General features: G+C 35.5%; 1 protein-coding gene across 1 annotated transcript in view; it reads right to left on the bottom strand.

Moving 5' to 3' along the window:
- LOC131033785 (O-fucosyltransferase 31) overlaps positions 1–25,377 on the bottom strand; it is a 67,493-nt gene extending 42,116 nt beyond the window's left edge. The window contains exons 1-7 of the mRNA XM_057965074.2: positions 25,119–25,377; positions 19,271–19,333; positions 19,090–19,171; positions 18,763–18,833; positions 18,356–18,444; positions 17,996–18,199; positions 175–445 (exon numbers count right to left, since the gene is read on the bottom strand). Of these exons, the coding sequence (XP_057821057.2) occupies positions 175–445; positions 17,996–18,199; positions 18,356–18,444; positions 18,763–18,833; positions 19,090–19,171; positions 19,271–19,333; positions 25,119–25,253 (915 nt within the window). The 5' untranslated portion in view covers positions 25,254–25,377. The remainder of the gene's footprint in view (positions 1–174; positions 446–17,995; positions 18,200–18,355; positions 18,445–18,762; positions 18,834–19,089; positions 19,172–19,270; positions 19,334–25,118) is intronic.
- Between the last annotated feature and the right edge of the window lie 1,012 nt (positions 25,378–26,389).

Consider the following 26,389-nt stretch of genomic DNA (forward strand, 5'->3'; position numbering starts at 1 on the left):
AGTAATTTCAAACATTGTCGGTATGTATTATTAAGAAGGAAGCCAGCATTCTGTCATTGACTGTCTACCTAGCATTTACAGCACATGTAAATATGAAAAAAATGGAGAGTACTGTAATAAAAATGTGCACATGCATGAAGCAGTTTAACAAAAAAGCCAGTTCTATATATATACCTTGTCAAACCGAAGATGAAGGACCACAAATTTTCCAGACCCTGCATAAGCATCTCCATTTGGTTCTGCCTGGAAGTTTCTTTGACCTGCTCGTTGGATGCTATGAGAATGTGATCTCAGGCGACTTACAAGCACATCTCCAAGAGAACGAATGTAAGGAATGAAAGTTAGGGCCTGAAAATTAACTTTGCAACGTAATCGTTGGATTTCTACGGGTATGTTATCAAAAGCCAGTCGATGTGAGAAGGGGGCAATTGCAACAATTCCATAACTGTGCCAAACACAACCCAATCAGCAGAGCTTGTAAGTTTAAAATGTCTTCACTAAGATAACATGGGCAGACAAAAATCAAACACAATAATTCAAATAAAGTACTAACACAATTAGCAATATTTCAAATTTAATCAAGCAACATATTTCATTAAAATGCCTTCTTGAAGAAAGAAATTCTTCATGACATTTGCCATTTGATGATTACAGTAACTTATATGAACCTCAAAAGAAAATTTTAATCAAACAAATTCCCACAGAAGCAAAGCAACATCAACATATTGCCAGCAATTATTACTAACATATGTTATGTCCCATTTCATCATAATCTATCAGCACATTAGCTCCCTAATAGAAACAAAGGAAACATCTGACCTCTCAATAAGAAAATTTACAATAACTTACATGAACCTCCAAAGAAAATTTTACTAAAATGAATTCCCACAGAAGCAAAGCAAATCAACATATTTCCAGCAATCATTAAGAAAATATGTAAAGCCCTAATTCATCATAATCTATTAATAGATTAGCTCCCTAATGGAAAAACTCTCAATAAGAAATTAAAACAATGGGAAAAACTCCATTATTTGATCTCTAGAGAGAATGGAACTTAATGCATGTGATAAATTTTGTGAAAAAGGTAAGTTTTGCAATTATCACTAACAAAAGGATGGATGATGGAAAAGCCAAATAAGATAGTTACCAAAAAAAAAATCATGAGAGTTTTTTAAAGATGATATGCTTGGATACCATGACTGCTGAAAGGTCATCGCTTATTAAACAGAGAAGATCTTCAAGAAAAAGGAACTTCACGAACTCCCAAACAATTCTGATGAAAGACCACACAGTCAGTAAAGCGAAGTTATCAGCAAGGGAGATAGCAATAGAGTTTGATGCACGTATCCCCCTTTGTTTTAGAAGCGACTGCCCTCATGAATCAAACTGAAGAAACCCCTAATTTACTGATACAGCATCCAGCAATACTTTTTTTTGTTTTTTTAAATCTAAAAACTTATATCTTACTAAGTGTTTTAAGGCTGGTGCAAAAATTAATCCACTGACAGGTATGCCTTAGCCTTTTAAATAGATCAGCATTCACATCCTTCATCTCACCAACATAAAGCTACAGTAAAGTTTCAAACAATCTATTTTCAAGAAACTGAATTGTCTGTGAAAAATACTTTGCCTTTCATGAGGCTTCAAAGCCTTCTGTTTATAGGATGAAAATCATCTACCAAAGTCAATTCCATAGTTTTCCCAAGCAACATCAGTTGCAATGATGCACATAAAAGAAGATCTTATTTTCTCTTGCTGAGGCTTTTATGTACACAAAGAAACCATTAGACTCATTCCAGTGAGGTGAACTACATTTAATTGGTTTTTCCTTTAAAATTTTACCTTATTTGTAAGTTTAACAGATTTTGGCAAGTGAATTGATTGTAGAAATTCAAAACTGAGTGTATCATTTTAAAAGCTCTTTATGATTAAACCCCTTCTCAAAATACTTTGTCATTGTTGAAATCAAATTGTTCCAAATAACTCCAAACTACATGGTTAAATCTAAGCTAACTGACAAATCAAATTATACATGAAATCTCCACTACAATGATGATTTTTCAGAATTTTGGAGGCAATACATATTTCTGGGATAGTCTTCCTCTCCCAGGATGAAGCCTTGGGTGGGCTTTGTTTTTCTGAACTGAGATGTATCCACCTCTACCATCAAAAATCTTGTCCAAAATAGACTGCACTCTACAGAATTACTGAATTGTTTAAAATTGTTATATTTTGATCTGGAATAGATGGAGAGACTGAGTTAATTGAAGTCCAAAATTAGTGAAGCTTTACAATAATGTACATCAAGGGACACCTGTCTTCCAGCACAGTTTGAAGATGATCCTCCTTTGGCCTAGACCTGTCAGGATTGGATTACTAACTAGGGTGTTTTAAGTGCAGGTACAACTGAAGTCCAAGAGTATTTGACTTATATTATCTATTGTGTATGTATATTGTAAAGTCATGTGGAGCAAATCTGAAACATCCTCCCATTGCATCCATGTCATGGACTGGAAGATCAAGTGGACCATATGTGGGCTCAATGGTATTTAAATACACAAGTGAGCTATAAAAATCTCCAAAATACAAAAGGAGGCAATAATTATTAAGGTCCTCAACAAGAAAGACCAACTTTAGCCTTTATCTTTTATGATATCCTTGTAAAAAGAGTTGGCAATTAGGAAATTGAATCATTAAATGCCAGTTCTAGGATCAGAAAATTACAAATTTTGTTCTTCTAATAATGTTAAACCACATCACCCATTAACACGTTAAGAAACACCAAGAAAGTTAAATGGGGTGATGCATTGGTCTTCTCCTAGAGAAGGATTCAAACTTAAACTATGATGGTGTGTCCAGAGGTAACTCAGGCATTTTGGGTGCTGATAATATCCTAAAGGGTGATAAAGCATCCTTCATATCTACCATGGCAAGTTTTCTTCCCTTTGGTACTAACAATGAAGCTGAGACTGGCTCTCTTGAGAAATTTCAAAATGGCTTATCTCCTTGGCTGTGAGGCCATTGTAATTGAAGGAGGCTACCTTATCGTTATCCAGGCTATGGTGAAGGCTGCATGCCAAGCTGCTATCTTGAGAAACTCTTAAAAAAAACATATAGTCTAACAAAAAGATTTAGATTGATCTTCTATAACCATTGCCATAGAGAAGCCAATAAACCACCTGATCTATTAGGTAACAAAAGTTGATTTGTCTATCTTATCTTTGATCACTAGTACACATATATATCAGAATGGCCAGTTATTTTACCTCTTCTACTAGTTGACAAAGCAGAACAATATCCAGCAATGGGAGTTTGTTTGACAATAAAGGGAGAAAAAGTGGGGAGGGACAGAGCAAGCAAAATAGAAGCAAGCAGAATGTTATCAATAAGGGGAAAAAATACTTCATCACTGCATCCCTTAAAAGCATGCAGAAGATCTCAATCTTTCCATTGCACCCCAGATATTTCATCATTGCAGTGCAGAAGATCACAATCTTTCAATCACATCCCCCAAATTTTTCCCCTTGTATCCTAGAAAAATCCAGCATTTATGGAAGACTGCTAGCACATGTAGCTGATCAGTCACTCCCTGGCTTAAGCTCCCATTTCTATTGTAACTTTTACTGTGAACTTGAACATGGCAAGGGTAAGGACAGTGAAGAAAGAAACACATTTTGAGGACTCGCTCTTTGTCACTAAATCAATTAAGAATTTAGTTAAGAACTAAAATTTATTCTTGATGAAGGAAAAGGATAGATTTTGACTTGGTCCAAAGCCTCCTACAAGGGTTTAAGTGGGTTGCCTTAAAGTTTATACCTAGTTGCTATAAGAATTTCCAGAGCAATCAAATGCCTCACTTTGCATTATAAGATATATTTATAAATGAAAGAAATATGTAAATGTGGTGTATTCACGGGTTAAACAATTAGCTTAAATAAGCTGGCAAACAATAACAAACCCAAACCAGATAATAACAAATACAAACAAACAAACCATATGGAGATAATGATGGAACATGCCAACATTCCCCCCTTATTACATCATTGATTTAAAGTACTAATGAGAGAACCCTGAAAAGTTTCAAACTTCACACATGCAAGAGGCTTGGTGTAGATATTTGCATGCTGTTCCTAAGTAGAGCAGAATTGAGGCTGAATGTTGTTTTGTTGAACATGTTCTCGTATGAAGTGGCAGTCAACTTCAATATGTTTGGTCCGTTCATGAAACACTGGATTATGAACAAGCTTGAAAACACTCTAATTATCACAATAGAGGACTAGAGGTTGGTTTTGAGGTACCCCCAATCCTTCTAATATCCGACGTAGCCAAATAGCTTCACAAACTGCTGCACGATATTCTGCCTCTGTTGAGGAACGAGCAACTATGACTTGCTTCTTACTTCCACAAGAAATAGGTCCCAAACCTAGGAAGAAAACAAATCCAAAAAGTGGATTTCCTATCATCCACCGATCCTGCATAATCTGCATTTGTGTACACTGTCAAGAAGAATTAATCATTCCTTTTATATTTAAAACCATGATTCATTGTACCTTGGATATACATTAGTACATGTTTTGCTGCTTTCCAATGACACATTTTTGATTCTTGCATGAATCTTCATAGATAATTAACAGCAAAACTGGTATCTGGTCCGGTATAAGTCAAGTAAATCAAACCTCCGATCATTTGTCAATAGAGAGTTGCATTCACCTAAGGAGATGTATCAGATGTAGATAACTACAGTCCTGATACCATAGGTGTAGGCATGGGTTTGGAATCCATCATTCTGAATTTCTCAAGCAGTGTCTTGGCATATTTCCTTTGAGCTACAAAAATATGTTGATTTGTTTGTCATACCTCTAAGCCTAGACAATAGTGCAATAGCATGAGATATTTCATATCAAAAGCCTCCTTGAGATCATTTTTGCTTATTTCAACCATTGCTTCTGAGCTGCCTATGATAACTAAGTCATCAACATATACATTAATTATCACAATATTCCCCTCTTGATCCATGAGGTAGAGACTTGGATCATATGGATGCCTAGTGAAACCATGTTGTAGCAGATGTTCATCAATTTTTATATACCAAGTTTGAGTAGCCTGTTTGAGACCATATAGGGACTTGATAAGTTTGCATACCTTTTCTTCTTAACCATGTGCAATATATCCCTTTGGTTGGATCATATAGACCTCTTGCTTGAGGTCTCCATTGAGAAATGCACTTTTTACATCCATTTGATACAATTTCCATCCAAATTGTGCAGCTAAAGCATAAAGCATTCTAATTGTTTTTATTATTGCAATGGGAGCAAATGTTTCCTCATAGTGTATCCCTTCTTTTTGAGCATAACCCTTGGCTACAAGTCTAGCCTTATATTTATCTATACTACCATCTGATTTATACTTAGTTTTGAATATTCATTTACATCTAATTGCTTTCTTACCAAGTGGTAGATCAACAAGCTCCCATGTATTATTTTTCATCAGAGATTGATGCTCAGCATCCATAGCCTCTTTCCAAGGCTTTGATTCAAATGCTTCCTGAATAGTAGACGACTCAAAATTATCAACAACTGAAGTCATCAAGGATTACCTCATTGTGAGCCATGATGCAAGTCCTTGGACCTAACATGGAAGTGTTTGGTACACCATATAGCCTTGCAACTCGAATGGTACTAGTATACCACTTTGGTAAAGGTTTTGTGACATTGGTGGGCATTAATTGACTATCAATGTACCCATCAATTTTTCCATTCATGTTGCATATAGGAGCACTATCTAAAGTAGATGATGATGTGGGAGAAGAATTTACATCATTCTTCTCATCAAAAATTACATCTCTACTAATGTAAATCTTTTGTGTTGGGATCCATAAGGCGATATGCCTTAGATTCATTACTATATCCAAGAAGAATACATTTCATTGATTTTTCATCAAGCTTATTTCTTTTTTGTTTAGGAATGTGCATATAGGCAGTGCATCCAAATACACGAAGATGAAAGATTGAAGGCTTTACCCCTATCCATGCTTCTTTTGGTGTGATGCCATCAAGGGCTTTGGTTGGTGCACGATTCAAAAGATAAACTACAGTGTACAACTTCAGCCCAATATGCATGTCCCAAGTGAGAATCTTTCAACATACTTTGAATCATCCCCATGATGATGCAATTTCTCCGTTCAGCAACTCCATTTTGCTAAGGTGTGTATGCTGTAGTTAATTGATGTCAAATTCCATATTCCTTCAGCTACGTGGAGAAATATTAGAATTTCCAGAGCAATCGAATGCCTCACTTTGCATTATGAGATATACACGAAAGAAATATATAATCGTATATTCACAGGTTCAACAATTAGCTTAAATAAGCTAGCAAACAAAAACAAACCCAAACCAAATAGTAACAAATGCAAACAAACAAACCATATGGAGATAATGATGGAATATGCCAATAGTTGCTCACTCCATGTTTTAGTAGAGGCACACTTTAGTAACAGCAAATCTAGGCCTATATGCACATGAATAAAATAACACCCAATTATGTAGATAAGTATGCATGCATGCATACATATTCCTTCCTCGTCTTATTTAATAATTAGGCTGCTTTTCCAATGCTCCCCGGGGATGTGCCCCCTGCCTTGGAACCCTTGTTTCCTCTAGGGAGTGTTTTGAGCATAGTTTAAGGAATCTGTGAGTGCTCTCCACTCTCTAGAACTCTCCAAACTCTCAAGTCCTATCTCTTGCCAAGTCGACTTGCCACTAATTCTTGCGGCAAGTCCGAAAGAGTTTTGAGGAGTAGTCATCCGAGTCTTGCCCTAAGACTCTATAAGACCCAGACTCAAACTCTTGAGTTCGGGTGTGGCCAAGGAGGTAAAAAAAAAACATAAAAATGTGACTTTTTCTTCACTATTTTGTCCAAAACAGGTTTGAACAGTGAAATAGGAAAGGAAGGAGAGGAGAAGAGCATTTGAGATCCAAAAAGAAAATGTTAAATAAACAATTCATCATCTTTTTGATACTGTAGCAACCTTTTAATTCGAGGCCTAACAAATTGAGTTACATAAGGAGGCAAAAAAGGAAGATGTAGATTGTATTTGGTTGTTTTTCTCATTTTGACATACCACCATTTGTAAAAATTTATAAGCTTATGATGTTATTATACATTTGAAAGTTTGAAACTATGACTATGAATTATGAAAATTTCAAATATTGAGTGTGTGAAGATCATATGACATGTGTAATGTTTGAATTATGACAAATTGATAGTCAAATTAGGCTTTTAATTTCTCTAAATGCATTAATTTCTTCTTTTTTATGTAGAACTACGGTTTTTTTTTTGTTAAGTCCTGAGTCAGAGTCGTGTTTTGGGCTGTCGAGTCCAAGTTTTTAAACTTTGGTTTTAAGGACTCAGGGACACCTAGGAAATATCCCTTGTTCCCTTTTCGTGCCCCTTTTAGGAAACATTTCCAAAACATTTCAGAAACTTTAGGGGATGGCTAGCCATGCCCAAGATGGCTAGGCATCCCAGGGACAACTAGCCATCACCTATGGACCAGCAAAGTTTGAAATGCTTTTTAAAAAAAACACATTTTTAAGTTTTAAAAAAAGATGGGTGGGCCCACAAGGACCTCCCCACCCCTTTAAACCATAGTAGCATTAATCATTTGGGGAATTAATCAGCAAAACAAAAATATAAGATTTTTTGAAAAAATCGGATTTACAAAAAAATGTAAAAAATTGCAAAAAAATAATCAAAAACTATATTTTTTAATATTTAAGGGCATTTCCATAGCATAGAGATATTGAAAGCAAATAAAATAGACTTCAACATATGAATTGTAGAAAATAGTTTTCCGTTGTTTATATGCACATCATAGTTGTCAAAATGTCACTTGCAATACAATTCATATAGATTTCCGTTGTTTATATGCACATCATAGTTGTCAAAATGTCACTTGCAATACAATTCATATAGATTTCCGTTGTTTATATGCACATCACAGTTGCCATATAGTTTGTGATGTAATTGTTTGTGACTTTGTACAAAGTTAACCAATAAACTAAGTAAAAACTTCCAAAAAATTCAAAGGTAAATATTTAATAGACTATTTATAGAAGATGACAAATGTTTTTAAATGAAATTTTTGTATTAAAAAAATAAAAAACTTTGTTGATATCAATTAAGAATTTTTTAATTTTTTAATTTTTTAATTTATTTAATATATTTTCTTATTATCCTTTCCAAATTGTCTAAAAAAAATACACATTTTTGTGTAATAAATAATTATTAAATAATATATATTAAAATTATAAATGAAATTGATTAAGTTCAACTAAAATATTAAATAATGTTTTGTATTATAAAAACACAAAAATGGGTGTTCTATAAAGAATACTCATAAAAAATATTAAACAAAATAAAAAATATATAAATTTTTAATATCAACAAATTCATTTGTATTTTTTAATTTTATTTAAAAATATCTTTTTAACAAAACTAAATTTTTTAATTAAAAAATTCCATAAATTTATGAAACAAAACAAAGATTTCCAAAACCAAATAAAAAATCTGAAACAAACTAAATGTTTCAAACGATTATTGAATATGAAATGATTTCTTAGAATGTCGCACATTCTTCTGCCGCACATTGTTCCTCCAAATTTTGACTACAGAAGCCATATTCGACACTGCGTTGCTCCCTGCAAAAACCCCTACAATTTGTCGATTCTCCCTTTCGTGATCAGGGATACTGCGTTTTATGATCAGTGATATTGCAAACACATTGCACGACATGATTCATAGAACTTTCGCAGCATTTTTTATTGTTTTGCAGTCGTTTTAGGGTTTTCTTGCGGTTTTTAGGGGTCCAATTATATTTGCGATTTTACACACGAAATAGACACGATTTAAACGGGAATAAATCGTTGAAAATCGGGAAAAAAACATTGACCATTTGTTTGGGGGAATTAACCGCTTGCAGCGCTGATTACCAATTAATCGGGTATAATCGCGACTTTTTCCCGACTGTTGCTTCTGATTACCAAAAAAACTCTCATTTCTAACATTTGCAAACTTGTGCTGAAGAACAGCAAGAGAAGAGCAGCCGTTGAAAGAGGAAAGAATAGCAAATGTAAGAGGAGACCAAGGAATCAAGGTTTCTTTTCTTTTCAGGTTATGAAAGCAAGGGAGGAGGAACTTCATCACTTGAGGGAGATATGGACATCCAGGAGATCAGCCCATGGTCTCCAAGCCCAAGGAAGTAAGGTACAAAGAAAACAACACGATGAAGATGAACAACATTCACACTTCAACATACTTAAGGTGAAGCTAGGAAGAGAGATTCAAGGTATGGAAGAACTTGGCAAGAAATGATGAAGATCAGCTCAAAGGTGATGGCAAGTTAAAGACAAGTGAGATTGGAGGCAAGGAGGAGTATGATCAAAGCATTCACGACATCAAGCAAAGACACTGTAAAGCACGTGTAGGGTGCAGCATCAAAGGAAGTCAACACATATACTTCACTCTTTCAACATTATACTTCAAGCTAGGGAGGTATATGCAACGTGAGGATGCTAGCTTGCTTCATGAAGAGAGAGATTTCGCCACATAGAAGACATAAAGGACAAGTTCAAAACATCATAAGTGAGGAATTATTACAGAAGAGGAAGAGGATGCAAAGGTGATCAAGACATAAGACAGTTCCAAAAGAGTTAATCAAAGTTAGAAAGATTGATCCCCAAGGATGATGCAATTTGGGAATATCTCCTACCTTTGTCTCATTCATAAATGAGCTTGGAAATGTTGAGTATCAATCTAAGTTACCGATTCGAGTACGGATATGGATACGAAATCGGGTACAGATTCGCAGATTCAGCAAAAAAAAAAAAAAAAATTGGGTACGGGTACGGGTACATCCGTATATATATATATATATATATATATATATATATATATATATATATATATATATATATATATATATATATATATATATATGTATATGTATATGTATATGTATATGTATATGTATATATGTATATATGTATATGTATATACACACACACACACACATATATATATGTTTAAACATCAAAATTATAAAATATAATTATATGATTTATAAACTATCACTACCATTATTGATTATTACAATGATACAATCCATACAAATATGAAATATACAATGTGACTTTCCATACATAAATGATAAATTATAAATCATAAATCTATATTTGCCAAAGCCAATAAATATTCATATATCGTAAATGTAATTACTAATATCATATTCATAATTTGCAAAAAAGATAATATTCAAGTTTCAAAATGTGAAAATGTCATGACACAATAAAAATAAAAATTACAAGCCTTGGTTCTCCAAGGTCCGCCTAGGTTCCCCGTGGATTCCTCTCGGGTCCTTCCTAGGTGGTTGGGTCCTCTGTGGGTCTTGCCCAAGCGAAATCAGGCTCAGACTAGGACCGGGGCAGAATCAGAACCCGAACCCAGAGATTTTTGCAAAGAATCCGTATCTAAGGTATCAAGAGATATGCCTAAATCACCTACCACTTGTGATGAGTTACAAAAGCAAGCTGAGGTGGTGCCTAGTAATCACCTATCCAATCACATCATTTCAAGGGCATGTCAAGACTTGACATTCGGTTGCTTGGAGTCATCCCATTTGATCACACAATTTAACACTTGGTAAGATTTTGTTCAAGAGAGGATAGAATACTTAGTATTTTATTCTGTGTTGCATAGTGCATAAAAAACACATCAACAAAATTGGCACTAGAGGGAGGGCCAACAGTGAATACATGAATGTGAAATTTTGAACAAGTGAATCCAATGGAAGATCAGTGGGAAGTCATCCTCAACACTTGATAGAGTTGTCATAGGAGGAAGGAAAGAACATTGGGTCATCAGTTGGACTTGCAAAAGAAAGGAAGCAGTTCATGAAGCTGGAACCAATTGAGCTTTCAAAGCCAGATTTGAGATTTGATAGATCTCTCTTATTCAAAAAAAAAAAAAAAAAATCAAAAAATTCCGAAGGATAAGATTTCTCAATTGAGCAGCAATAGTCTCGCCAAGATGACCAGCAAGTTGATATTCCCCAACTTTGGTGGAGACTGAATGCACAACTTCATCCTCACAATGTGTCTATCTGAGCTTGCATCACCAAGGCAATGTAGAATTCATAAGACAAATGAACATGATGAGTTGCATTACTTGACATTCTTGTCAAGAATTGAGCTAGCATTACAAGGAAAAATCTTCTTTTGGGATATAGCTAAGCCAGTGGATTTCATAGAATCTAGCAATTTCAGTGCTCCACAATGCAATGACAACTTCACAAGGTTTAGGGGGATGATTGAAAATCAGTTGAGCCTCGACAAGAAATTATGCTTGGAAAGGATATTGCTACTCCAGTGGTGTAAGATTCATAACAAACCTCATTCCTAGTTTACTTGCCCATTATGCCAGGAGGTTATCAATCAAGTTAAGTGTCAATATGGAATAACTGAGGCATCAAATGAGTGCAGCACTGACAAAATTTGGAGTGCCTACCTTGTAGCTAACAAGTATAGAAGAATACATGAACAAGGCATTGCTACATCATCTGACAGTGAAGGAAGCCAATTGCAAGTCGATGACACAAGTCGACCTGATGATCAATGTATTGCAATGGATAGCTTTCCATGCCTTGCACCTAAAGAGGAGTACGTTGGAATGCAAGTTGAAGAAATAATTGAGAATGTTCAAGCTGGTGGGATAGTGGTAAATGATGACCAATTTGTTAGTTCGGCAATCAAGGAAGACAGTGATTCACATCCATTGTAGGAGGAGGAATTCCTTGAGGAATTTTCATTCATGCAACAAAAGGAGATCTTTGAGAATGAATTGCAAAAAATTTCAAGTAGCAGCCTTGAAGGAGAAAATAATCAAATGGAGATGTTGAATGGAGAACTACGAGTCATCACAAGTGAGCCCAAATATGAAGAACATCGAGGAAAGCTCAAAGACTCATCACCATCATGCTATTTGAGGGGGTGCTAAAGGATCTCATGGAAGAAGTTCAAGAGGAGTCACTGTCGACATTGTTCCAAGACAAGCGAGTTGCTGCAAGAGGCATGATTCATCATCAACTTTGACCTCCTAAAGCATTATTGGATGAATTGCAAGAAGATGGTATTGATGAGCTAAGTAATCAAGACATCATAGTTGACGGTAACCTTGTCTCCAAGGAAGTTGAAGAAAAAAGTGGAAGACATTCAAGTCAGCAGGATAGTGGTAAGTGAAGACCAATGTATGGAGACACCAAGGCATGAAGTTCTACAAAACATGGATACTTGTGAAGATTACCAGGAAGTTGAGAAGGAAAACATAGCAGAAGGCATAGATACTTAGAGAAGCATCACGATTCACAATCGCTTGACATTTCACCATTCCAAGAACAAGTGACTTCAATAAACTTCGAGAGGAAGTAACCCTTGATGAAGATTCAAATAAGCATCTATCCTTGCTACAAGAAGAGGAATCAGATGAGCTTCAAGCTGTCCTAAAGGAAGAACATTCAGGCATCCTTGAAGATGAACAAATGGAGCTAAAGAGCGAAAGGCACTTTGAGGTGGTGCTACCATCAATGTCAGCATTTGAGCAACCATCAAAGGAAATTTTTGAAGATCAACCACTTAAGGAGACACTCATTTTTAAACATATGCTTATGGAGTTTCATAAAGACTTGGTTTATGCAAGATATTGGGCCTATTGTCACCATGGAAGTGAAGGGTGAAGAGCAATTCGAGGTTGTGCTAAGTTCACTCCTAAAGATTCAAAGGGGACCAGCAAGTAAGAATTTACATGTCAAAAATGTAAGTGGAGTAATCCATCACCAATGGTGACCTCCTCAAGTGGCTAATGATCTCTCTTCTTGTAATGCACTGGTAGAGGGTGAACAAGAATTTCCATCCGAGCACAAACAACATCAAGTTGTCTCTTTCCTTAATCCTAGTTTTGAAATTTATTATGATTTTGATTATAGGGGTTTTGGGAAAACAACTTGCATATGGATAGATCATGGACCTAATGAATTACCCCAACTGTTCATTTTGAGTGGAGTTTTGCCCGAGTATGAGACTTGCATTGTGAGAGCATACCTCTCTAAATTTAAGGATGAGTTTTCCCGTCTTCAAACCAACACCTTCACCATGCTCTTGATGCATATCCTAAGAAATTATGTAAAGATGTATATATTTCGCTTTTTTGAGTCGATTCCGCTCTAGGAGTTTTGTATATAGTTTAGGTAGGTTTTCTTTTGTGTGTTTTAGTTAGTTTGCCTTTGTTGAGCCAGGTTCTTAGTTTGCCTTGAGTCAATTGACTTAAGAGTCTTCGGTGGCTCAAGTAGGTTAGTCATTAGCTTTCTTTAAGCTTAATTTAGTTTGCTTTAGTTTTAGTTTTCTTAAGAGTTGATCGATTTGCTTAGTTTAGGTGTCATAAGTGGGAGCCTTCATTTGTGAGAAAGGCATTTGCATTGTTTTCTCACATGCTGGCTCATTTGAATCTTATGTTTGGTCCATTTCCTAGATATCTAATTATGAAGTGCTTTAGAATTCGAGGTCATTCTTCAACTTTATCATTTGGTTAGGACTTGTACTTGACTTGGAAGAGAATCATTTATTGCGTCTTGATACCGACATCTTTCAATTACCATATTTTACACACTTAATCAATTTCTCTAAGTCATTGTGGTTTCTTAGGTGAAATCGTGGCTAGTGAAAAATCTAAAATCTTGCTTCAACGCCATTGTATTTCTCAAACCCAAGTGAGCTTCACTGCTTACAAGCCAAATGTGGAAAATATGTGAAAAGATAAAAGTACCAAAAAAAAGAGAGAAAATCAAAAGAAGAGAAGAAATGAAATGAAAATAAAATATCAAAGTGTTTGGCTTCGGGAATATGCGAGTAACTCCATCGGGGCTATGGACGCCCGATTGGCAATGGAGCAATATTCGTGAGATTACAGCAATAACCTCGTCAAGGCTATAGACGCTCGCTGGCAGCAAGGCTCTATCCAAGATGCTTATGAAGTTAGGATAAACTATGTAGCTAGTCATGGAGGATTCTACGAGTCGCAATGTTCTTGTGAGTCAAATTGAATGCATTTGCACACATGTGGGTAATCAAAGATTAAGTGCCTTGATCTGGTTCGAGATTCTTCTTCCACCTTGAGTATGTTTCCTAGTCTTTTGATAGATTGGGTTGAATTTCCGGAGGTTCTAAGAGTGAATTGGGTATTAATCTTTGAAATGTTCAGAAACATTTGTTCAAGGTGGCGCTAGATGTTGTGATGCTTTCACACATTGCCCCATTGCAAATGGGGACCCTCACTTTTTTCGGTTTTCTAAGTTAGTTGTCTTAGTTTAGTCATCTAGTAGTGTCTTTGGCTATTTACCTTTTACTTAAGGAAATATAGTGCCCCAAGTTGTCAGGAAGTAATCAAATCATCCTCTCTTAAGTAAAATTGAGTTCAATGTAGCTTTTCAATGTAGCTTTTCAATGCCTTAGCAATGGATGATATTTGATCATCATTTCATTTGATCATCATTATCAGAGATAGAAATGATAGGGGTAAGTGTGGAGGTCAGTCATAAGAATTGAGATGTTTGATGAATGCCAATCAGTGTGAAGGCTGAGGCAATCATCAGGAGGCTTGGTTAATGATGAAGGACCCTTGAAATGAGTAAGGTAAGTGCCACAACTCACGAAATTGAACAAGAGAGGTCACTTCCTATGACCCCTCAAAACCCCGGCCTGCCTTCACTCACGGTCAATGACCCTTAAAAAGACCGGCCATCTCTTAGGTACTTCCAATTGGGATCTAAATCCCCGACCCTCTAGTGACACTATAAAGCAAGTGTAGGGCACAACATCAAAGGAAGCTAACACATATACTTCACTCTTTCAACATTGAATTCCTTAAATTTTGACAATCCATAATAATATGCTTGTTATTCTTCTCGATTCGACCGTGTAGATTTTAATGTTGCCAACATTTCGAATCAAACACCATGATCCATCATCAAGGCAAAAGAGAAAGTGAGAGAGCAAGAGAACAAAATATGAGGATATTAGCAGACCTACAAGATAAAAAAGATGGAAGAACAAGCACAAGGACAGAAGCACAAAGAACTGGGAGCCAAAAAAATATAAATAAAATAAACACCAAAAGGGGAACCAACAAATAACACAATTACAACTAAGAAGAGGAAGAAAAAATAAACAAAAATAAAGCAAACTGAATGCAAATAAATATATATATAAGAACCAAAGTTAAAGCAAAAAGAACAAAACAAACACAAAAACAAAAAAACAAGGATAAACAAAAACAAAAAAGAGGGAAAAAAACAAAACAAAGAAGAAAGAAAGACCAACCAAGGAAGACAAAGAAGGAAAACAAGGGGACCAAAATACCAAACATTATACTTCAAGCTAGGGAGCTATATGCAATGTGAGGATGCCAGCTAGCTTCATGAAAAGAGAGATTTCGCCACATAGAAGAGTTCAAAGACAAGTTAAAGACATCATAAGGAAGGAATTATTATAGAAGAGGAAGAGGATGCAAAGGTGATCAAGATATGAGATAGTTCTAAAAGAGTTAATCAAAGTTAGAAAGATTGATCCCCAAGGATGATGCAATTTGGGAATATCTCCTACCTTTGTCTTATTCATAAATGAGCTTGGAAATGTTGAGTATCAAGAGATATGCCTAAATCACCTACCACTTGTGATGAGTTACAAAAGCAAGCTGAGGTGGCACCTAGTCATCACCTATCCAATCATATCATTTCAAGATAAGGTGTCCAAGTTCAATGCACCTAGCTCATCCAACGAGTTGGATGACTACCACATGAAGGCACAAAGTTCGATGCACCTACCCTCATCATTCATTGGTCAAAAACATTCAAGGTGTGTCCTATATTTGTAATTTTATCATTGGTCGAGAATTAAATTCTTTGTAATGGGTGTAACAAACCCTAATTAGGGTTTTCATCTTGTAACCTTGGCCATTGATTGTGAATCAATCTGAGTCATTCAATTGTAATAAGAGCACTATATAAGGCTTCACTTCCTCATTTGTAAAGGTTAATAGCAGGTTAATAGTTCAATAGTTAGGAGATCAAGAGCAGAAGTTAGAAGTAGAGGAGGAGAAGGCAGAAATTGTTGCCAAGTTTGTAAATAAACATCCTTTTCATTGAAGTTATGGTGGCATGTGTTGTTTCTTCTACATAATTGCATTGTTTCTCGTTATATCCTCATGTTATATGGTGATAATTACATGGATGGAAGATTTTTGTGCATGATTGATGGTGAAGCTCTTATTTTCATACTACTAGTATTTCATTGATTGTGAAGTATCTTGCGTAGTCAACTAAACTCATTAGTGGAGCTTAACTTCAATTGCTACTTCTTCAATGATATGCATCGTCTAGATGGTGTCTATGTCCTCAGTAGCGATTTGAACATCATTTTGCTCTTCTTAGAAGATCGCACTAAACTTTGTGGAGTTGTTGTTTTGCATGGCAAAGCAAAGTCTAGTTGAATTTCACTTAGTCATTTGTGGTTTCTTACATTTTTAAGATTAGATTAGCTTCCTAAACCCTCATCCTTTTTATCTTTTTTAAGTTAAATGAATTTCTACGTTCCAGCAGCATTCAAACATTCAAGTATCAACATACGTCCCCCTTGTGCATCCAGCAATATCACATCCCATACACTGAGTCTATCTAAGAGCACGTCAAGACCTGACATTCAAAACCTTGGAGTCATCCCATTTGATCACACAATTTAGCACTTGGGAAGATTTTGTTCAAGAGAGGATAGAATACTTAGTTTTTATTCAATGTTGCATAGTGCATAAAAAACACATCAATAGTATGTGTGGGCATGTGCTTAACATGTATGCTTAATATATGAAGCCTGGTAATGTTCTTATGCAGAATTTAATAGTAATATTAATATAGACTGCAATATCTATGACAGTCATACTTAATTTCATATACATTCATAGTACATGAAAAACTATTATATTAATAGCCTAGACTTTAATCATTCGCTATTGCCTGTGAGAGGATAGGTTGGTTTGTGTAGTGAGAGGTGGAGTAAATCCTCACAAGATAGGTAAGCCCAAGATGGGGTATGGAGGGAGTCCTGAAACCTTATGGGAACCTATTGTAGACTGGTTTCCAAGCGCTATGACAGTAAATCCCTGTCCTTCGTTAGGGTTAGGAGGAAATAACAATGAGGCCTAAAAATAATTAATGATCGTATTATGAATAATTGATTGCTCTCTAGTTTCAATAATTGGATTGAAGGCATGATAAGTGCAGTGAAATATGGTTTAATTATGGGAAATAGGCTTACTCCTAGTAGGGGACATTACAATATGCATGATATGTGGTATTCTAAATTTAATTCTTGTTTTCAGGCTACAAATATGTATATATTTATGATTTATATATGTCTTTCTATGGACGTACCCAAACACACCCAGAAAGTTTGTTGTACCTACATACCTGTATCCAATTTGGCAACTTAGCTTTTCATTACTAAGAGCAACTATAAGGACTCTAATGAAAAAATTGTATCTGCTAACCTATGGTATTGGTGGTGCAACAAAATGTTTCTCCTAATAAACTAAGGCTCTCTGTTAAAGCTGAACCCCTTTCATTGACAAGGTTGCCAATGATGTCTAGCAAGGTTGTCTGATTACAAGATGTAGCCAAGCATTGGTTTAAAATTTATCCTGATAAACTAAGACTCTGTTAACTGAACCCCTTTTATTGACAAGGTCACCAATGATGTCTAGCTAAGGTTGTTTATTGCTAGATGCAGACAATGTGTTGGTCTTCAATCATTGGCATGGTTACAATCATAAAACAAATACTCTTACCGTACGAACAGAAGAACAGTACACATTAAGACATTCCATATTTCATTGTTACCTCTTCAATACAGGAAGCACATTCTCTAGAAACCAGTTGGCTGGAGCATGGACAGGTGCTGTCTTCACCCTTGTATCTCGAATTCCTGTTGCATAATATTCTCGAGTGCTCCAGCGAAATTCTCTTGGTAAGTCTTTCACTATAGTCACATCATCCTTTAGAGTTTGTATAAAGTGATCCACATCAAAAATATCTGCAAATGAGCTGCAAAAACATCATGGACTTCATCTTGACCATTTCCCCTCATTATTTGTAATAAATTTTTGTGCAAATGCACATGTACCCCCACACAAATGTCTAAAATTTGTGTTCTTAATTGTAAGGGTAAAAGAAAACAAGTTACAAACAGTGACAAAATACCTTGAATCTCGCCAAACAGGATTCATATCAAAATGAGGAACAACCAATGTAGCATTCAAGATTTTAGCAACAGCAACTGCATCGCATATCTTCATAACAAACAAGAAACAAATGAGAATATTTTTTATGTACTCTGTTTGTAACATAATTATGCCAGCTTATGACCAAAAATAACAAAAGATAGTTTTCAGAGATTAATCATAGAAATTAAACTACACAAGCAACAGCAACTGCATCGCATATCTTCATAACAAACAAGAAACAAATGAGAATATTTTTTATGCACTCTGTTTGTAACATAATTATGCCAGCCTTTGACCAAAAATAACCAAAGATAGCTTTCAGAGATTAATCATAGAAATTAAACTACACAATAGACAAATTAATTGCAAGCATAGCACACTGACCCCCATTCGTTGTTGATTGAGACCCCCTTCCAGGAAAACTTGGAGATATCCTTGCGTCTTTCCAGGAGGTTCTATTTCGAGTTATGCAGCAATATTCACTATCATTAGTCTTTCACATCAATGCCCTTATAATGGAATAAAGTACAACCAGAAACATTACTGTACCCACTAAAAAATTGTCAACTGCAAGTCTGTAATCCTTTGATTGAAACAGTTGTAAATTCTAAATTATCAATATGTCAATCAATGCAAATCAACTGTTTCCACAAATAATGCATTCCAGACCTTTCCACAAAGGCTTACTACTTTACACTCTACAATACTTACTGGACGAGGTCAATCTTTCAGTACAAGGTTGCCAGCCTTGATTTGGCAATGTCTCCCAAAGATCAGAAGGCTCCCCCTCCAACTTTAAGTGAAAAGAACCAAAAAACTTTCAGGAACTTATTAACATCTTTAAGGAAGTTTAGTTACAAAGAAATTAAAGTTTACCAAATTGCATGCTTACAAGTCTAGACTTTGAAACAGCTTCCAGTAAAGCAGGATATCTAGCTTTAGGTGCTTTCCATTCCTGCAAAATCATACAGCAAGTTAATCAAAAGACCAACTTGGCTAGAAATACTTATGCAACTGCCTCAAACTTTTGCTAGGGAAGACTGAAGCCCCATCAGGAAGTATAACCAGATGAACAAGTGAGCCAATTGTAGGCAAAGCTACTCTTTTGATATCCAAAACATTTTTCTTCTAGAAAAATTGCAAACATTGAGAAGCCCTTAAATTACAAAGGCATGAAGAAAATAAAGACAAAAATCATATTCATAGAGACTTTTCAGAAAGTAATTAAACATCCATGAACCAAAAAGGTCAAGATGAGAATACACAGCAACCAGCAGCAAAATTTACCTACTCAAACAGTACAGTACAATTTAATGAGTGCTAGATCCAAACTGCGATGGTGTTGTGAGTAGGGTACCTTCTTAGCAGAAGAGGTGGCTTTCAAGTTTTCAACAAATCCTAAATCAGATCAGCAACGATGGAATGGTAAATTGGTTGCCTTAATGCCAGAAGAATTGGTTTTCAATTAACCTAGACCTCATGGGTTATGATAGTGTGATAAGTTAGCTTCCTTCTCAACTTAAGTGAAACACTTGTTGTCCTCGATTTTGGCGCGGCCAAAATCATGAAGCAACCCTACGAAACTCATCTGTTTCGTACCTCACGAGCTTTGGGACAGGCTAATCGACCTAGTCGATTAGTCGCTTTTCGTTTTTTGTCTTTATGTTTGGTCGTTTAGAAATTAGAAAGTTTTTATGATTTGACTGACAGGTCGGACTTTAAAGTCCGACCTTCAGTGAGTCATGTCAGCATATCATACTTTAAAGTCTGATGTGTCAGTTTCCCTTGTTTTAAGTGACTGACGGGTCGGATTTTAAAGTCCAACTTGCAGTCGGGTAGCTTTTATTTGCCTGCAAATCGGACTTTAAAGTCCGACCTGCAAGGAGTTAGTTTGTGCTCTAAAGTCCGATGTGCATAGTCTTGCCACTTTCCCAACTCACATGTCGGGGTTTAAACCCCGACATGTGAGGTCGAAATACCCCCAACTGGCATGTCGGGTTATAAACCCCAACATGCGAGCGAAATACCCCCAACCGGCATGTCGGGTTATAAACCCCAACATGCGAGGGTTTTTCTTTGCTCTTCCTCGACTGACAAGTCGGATTTTAAAACCCGACATGTCAATCCTTTGCTACTTTCTCAACTGACAGGTCGGGTTTTAAAACCCGACATGTCAGTCCTTTGTTACTTTCTCAACTGACAGGTCGGGTTTTAAAACCCAACATGTCAACCGACTGACTTTTAGTCGACACATCGGACTTTAAAGTCCGATGTGTCAATAGAATTTCCCAAACCTTTAGAGTGCAAGTCGAACTTTTTTCTCCGACCTACCAAACTGAGTTTTTCCCCTAACTGACATGTCGGACTTTAAAGTCCGACATGCAGTGAGCCTTATTCCTCTAATTGACATGTCGGACTTTTTTCTCTGACCTGCTAATTTTTTATAATCTTTTTCATAAGTCCCGTTTGACTCTGGATTTTCATCTCGCCTAATGATATTATTCTTCTAATAATCAGTAAGCCATTTCCAGTTCCACCATCATGCCGAACAAAGCCGAAATAGAAGTTGTCTTGTCCCAGTTTGAAGAATTCAAGAAAAGTAATGAGGAGGGGAAAGAAGAATAAAGTGGTCACATCGACACTAAGTTTTCATGTAGTTGCATTTTTAGATGCTGCGAGAAAACTCGCAGCTGCACATTTTCTTTATGCATAAGTTGTAGTCAAGTGGGACTATGTAGTTGAATTAATCAATCGTGCCCACATTATTCTCCACTCTTTTTCTATATAAAGGGGACCCTTATTTGTAAATATTTATCTTTTATTTATGCTAAGCAAGACTCTGCCGAATTTTTGCCTCAATTAAGACTTTGAGCTTTTTGTTGTAAAGATTCAATCAAGAAAATAAAGAAAGCAATACTATTTGATCTCAAACTTTGTGTTGTATCAAAGATTGTTTATATGAGTTAATGTTCCTATGTTCATTGCTTATATATGTTCTTTACTTCCTTGGTATTGGTGATATTGTTTATGTGAGTAATAGAGCTTTCCAATTGTGATAAGTAGACTTAGTGCTATTTGCATATTTGGGAAATTTTTTGATGTTAAGTGATTAGTGATAGGCTTTGTATTGCTACTATTACTTGTAGTTTTAAGGGATTGAGAAATTATACTTGAAGACTTTGAGCTGCAAGTTAAATTTCTTATCATTTGTAATCATTAGCTTAGTTAGAATTACATTCAAGAAAGACTCTGTGCTTCTTGATTGTAAGTTTTGGTTTAATTTGTTGGAGTAGTTTGTTCATTTCTTTAAGTATCATAAGTGATAGACAATTGTAACAGTGGAGGGAAAATACATAAACTCCGAAAAAAAAGAGTTATATGCCCGAAACTTACCCACGGATTTTAGTTTCTTGTTAATTAGAGAAGAAATTTCAAAGGGAACCTCCCCTTGCTGAGAGGAGAGATTAATTTCTCAACACAGCCGTGTGTGAATTATATATTTTGTCATTGGTACGCTAGTGACAAAATATTCACCCAACAACACTCTAGAGAAAACTGTAAATTTTATAAGGGAAGGGAAGCTCTCGAGTAACTAATTGGATTTTTGATCTCATAGAAGAAGAAAAAGGAAATGCTATATAGATTAATCATCTCCAGTTTGTAAAATGAAACTGAACTCGTTTTGGCCCCATTTTAGAGAGCATTTCCCAAGCTCACCTAAGCAAATTATCCACTATTGCTTTCAATTTTGAATTTTCCTGACCAAACACTTACCACCTCAAGTCTACATCATTACAAGATTTACTTGATTGCAAATAACTTACCACTTATTCAAACAATAAAAATAAATTTGTTAATAATTAATATGTTAATGCCCACAAAGAGATTTATGTTGTCAATAAAATCAGAAAATCAAGAAGTATGTAATAGAAAAATTTCCCAAGCTTACCTAAGCAAATTGTCCACTATTGCTTTCAATTTTGAATTTTTCTGACTAAACACTTACCACCTCAAGTCTACAACATTACAAGATTTGCCCGATTGCAGATAACTTACCACTTATTCAAACAATAAAAATAAATTTGTTAATAATTAATATGTCAATGCCCACAGAGAGATTTATGTTGTCAATAAAATCAGAAAATCAAGAAGTATGTAATAGAAAAATTCAAGCAGTCAATGGGCCCGTGGTCTACTAGTAAAGTTGAATGGTTCTAAATGAGCCCACCTAGGATCAAGTGTGGGTGAGTGCAAAACCTTGATACCATAAGGGATGAGGTCAAGATTGTGCCTTAGATGACTTTGGCAGAAAGGATACCCTTAGTCCTTGCCTCTAAGCTGAAGAGGTTTCAGTCTAAGGCTCGTTCTACCATATTGGGTAGCTAAAATGATTCTGTGGTTTTGATACAAAATCCTCCAACAAAAATATAAATCAGGCTAACCACATGGACAAAGAGACTTGGAAGGAAACAAAAATACTAAACACAATCATAAAGCTTCTATAAGGGTGGAAATCAAGTGGAAGATGATGATGTTGGGAGCATAAATAGAAAACCCTGTGAGTACTTGTCAGGTTTCAAGCTATTCAGAGGTGAAAAATTACGATGTGGGATTGAAATGTGCCAACGTGGGTTAAAACATGTTGGAACAAGTTAAAATGTGTTGTAGCAAGTTAAAACATGGGTTAAAAATTAAAATGCCTATTTCACAAGGATTTTTTCTCTTAAAGTTTAAAACCTTGAATTTGCCCCTCAAATAAACCTTGGTTTTTGCCGAGTCTTTGCCAAGTTTGGGCGAAGTTGAAAACGTTGGGCTTGCCGAGTGCTCTCTGAGTCTGAGTCTATGAACTATGGTTGAGAGCATGATTGAGAACTATCTTAGACCAACTCAAATGTCAGACTAATAGATATACAATACCTAAGGATGAAAAGGATAGAATTTTTTATTTGTTTTCACCTTTGGTGAAGCTACAATAGCATAGCATGATAAAGCACTTTGCCTATAGTGATATTGAGAACATAAATACGCCAATCAACAAATTTTTCAAATAATGTTTGCTAACTTTCCATACAAAATTATATCCTCTTTAGATTCGCCAAATTATAAGTCCTCAGAATTAGCTTAAATACACAAGTTTTCTTACGTTTTCGTCTTTTTTGAGCTCAATAGATTCACCTTCTAATCTTCACTTCCAAAAAAATTCCACTCCTTTAAATTTTCTGTAATATGCCAACTTGACAGTTAAGCATTTGAAGAGAGACTAGCTAAGGCAAAGGAACATAGAAGATCCAACCTCCCAAAAAAGAACGATCTCAAATTTAACTGTGTACAACCTCACTCCTGTAAATTTACATCAGAATGTTGTGCTTCTGTGTGATATGATATGTCTGCCATTTTGTCACTGGAAACTACATTAGCAATAAGGATAGTTATTATGTTACTTACAATACAAGTTTAGGATTCTTGTTGTTTTTATGCTTTAGTTAACTGAAATAGGAAGGAGAAGAGTAAGTATATAGAAAGAGGGATAGTTGTGAAAGATGCAAACCAGGGCCAAAAGATGCAGTTAAAGGACGCAAAGCAGAGAGGGCTGCTGTCAAGGACGCATGCCAGAGAAAGGGTTTCAGTCTTGTCGTACACTAATTAACCCAATGTTGTACTGAATTTTGTTTCAAAGTAACAGGTATGCATTGTACTATCATATTTTCTCTATTCTCCTACCAAACTGTCCAGCCATGCCTCTTTTTTGATATCTAAGTGCTTTCTTTTTCTGAGGGAAAATAACTTTTACGAATTTGAGATATCTGAGCAAGATTTTGTTTCTGTTTATCAAAGACAGCTTTGCCCTGTTTCCTCGACATGGAAAAGCTAGCATCCTAATTTTGCAAAAGCTCGTCTGGATAACCTGTATAGTTCCACGCGTTATCTAGAAGAGCTTTGGCAAATGTCTTTCTGCCAAAAACTTAATTCCAAAATATACATGCCACGGACCTGTTTGGACATTGCTAATTGGAGCTTGTGTTCATATTCTACTGTCCAAAGAGGAACGGAATCAATAATGTACTTGGGAATTTTATGTGACTCTTTTTTTGAAAATGCAATCAGCATTCCAAAGTGCAGAGGGCCCAGTACCTGCGTGTCATAGAGTGCCCCAGGATGCTAATAGGCGGTTGACAGTTCGTATTTAATAGTAAATTAAAAAAACTACAATATTAATTACAGAGAATTCGGTAGCAAAATCTATGATTGCTATTGGAAGAACAATTCACACTCCAGACAATTCACTAGTAGAGTGCCTCAGCGCAGTAATGGGAAGTCCTCAGGTTCTAGTTCTAGGCAGTCCATGTAAAATAACAATACCAGGTGTTTAGTACTGGCATAACTTAAAGGACCTGAAGGCTGTAGTCCAGCAATAAATCCTACAGAATTTATCGTATTGAAACAGGTTTGAACCACGACCTAACCCACTGCGACAGCATCTCTTAGCTAAGTACCCATAACCCAAAAAGAAAAGAAAAAAAAAGGGATTAGAAGCACAAATGTGCTTCATCGAACCTTGCCTTGGGATTATTCTAGCTCGGTCCAGGCAAAGAGAAATATCCTCCCAGTTTGGCGATTTCGACACACTACAGTAACTATCTATTTCGCGGATCAGAGGATATGCCAAGGTCGGGAGTTCAAATCTCGCGAAAATTGAAATGGCTTGAAAAGAAAAAAAGAAAAATTAAGCAGAATCATACCGAGAAAAGTGAAGGCATAGCATTTCCAAGCGGATTGAAAAGATGTGGACGCAACAGAGGCAGCAGAAGAACCGCCACTCCTACGAATACGCTCTGAAAGATTTGCTTCTGCATTTTCAGCTTGTTAGGTTTCATGACCGAATTCCGCAATCACTCCACCTGCAATAACAATCTTAGATTTTGATTTTTTTAAGGTGTACTTTGATATGCCGTTTGTCAGCGCCTGCTAGATTTAGCGGGTGAAAAGTAGCCGCCTGGTCATGTGGGCTTAGAAAGAGCCTTTGTCTGGAGTGGCACGTGAAGAAATTATTAACTTAACAAAGAATCAAGAGAGGTGTAGAAGTTCAAAGGTATTAAAAGGTCACTAACGGTCAGGTTGCTTGGCCACCAAATCTTTGACCAATATTTAGATTGAGAATAGAATTTGGTTGAATTTTATGAATTTTTTTTAAAAATAAGGTTTCTGTAGGGATTAGTTGTGGTGGAATGTTTGAAATAATATGGCAGTATTGTTGATATTGATAGTTATTAATGTTTGGTTTACATATTGATATTAAAGTCTTTAGTGTATTTTATTGTTGTTTAATTACTTTGTTTTGAAAGTTGTACAAGGATAAAATGCATTCATTTGTTGAGAGATTCAAAATTTCTTTTTGAATTGGAGGGAAATTAAGTGAGAAAAATTAATGTTTGTTTATAGTCAATTAAAGATATATGTAAGATCAATGAAATGGCTAAATAAATCAATATATAGTTTTACTACATCTTTTATATTGTCTACAGTTACAAGTTGCACAAATTGTAGTTGTAAGTTCCATAAGTAATATACCAGTAAAATTGCAAGTTTAATATTTGATAAAATTCCTCTATCATTTTTAACAAGCTTGAAATTGGCATTAGAATTCACATTTTGCATACATGTCTACTAAGGCAGATGCAATCTAATGTCTCGATCCAAACATAATTATGTAAATTTGACTTTAATTGATTTTAACCCTTTTCAAATGTTAAGTATTTGGGATAAGTGATATTGGGTTTTAGCATTTAACTTGAATCTTATCAAACTTAGATTTAGTCATTGTTTACATCACATTATTACCATTGCATTTTAAATAACAACTCAACAAATAATAGGTGTAAATCCTTATCACTTTCTTGTTACAATAATGGTTGCATTACATTCAAATAGTTATAAAATATGATTTACTACAACAAGAATTCATCCTGACAATTATGGTAATGCATGTCAATATACTATGAATAGATTCTAC

The sequence above is a fragment of the Cryptomeria japonica genome, chromosome 3 (assembly GCF_030272615.1).
Source record: "Cryptomeria japonica chromosome 3, Sugi_1.0, whole genome shotgun sequence".
Classification (NCBI taxonomy): Eukaryota; Viridiplantae; Streptophyta; class Pinopsida; order Cupressales; family Cupressaceae; genus Cryptomeria; species Cryptomeria japonica.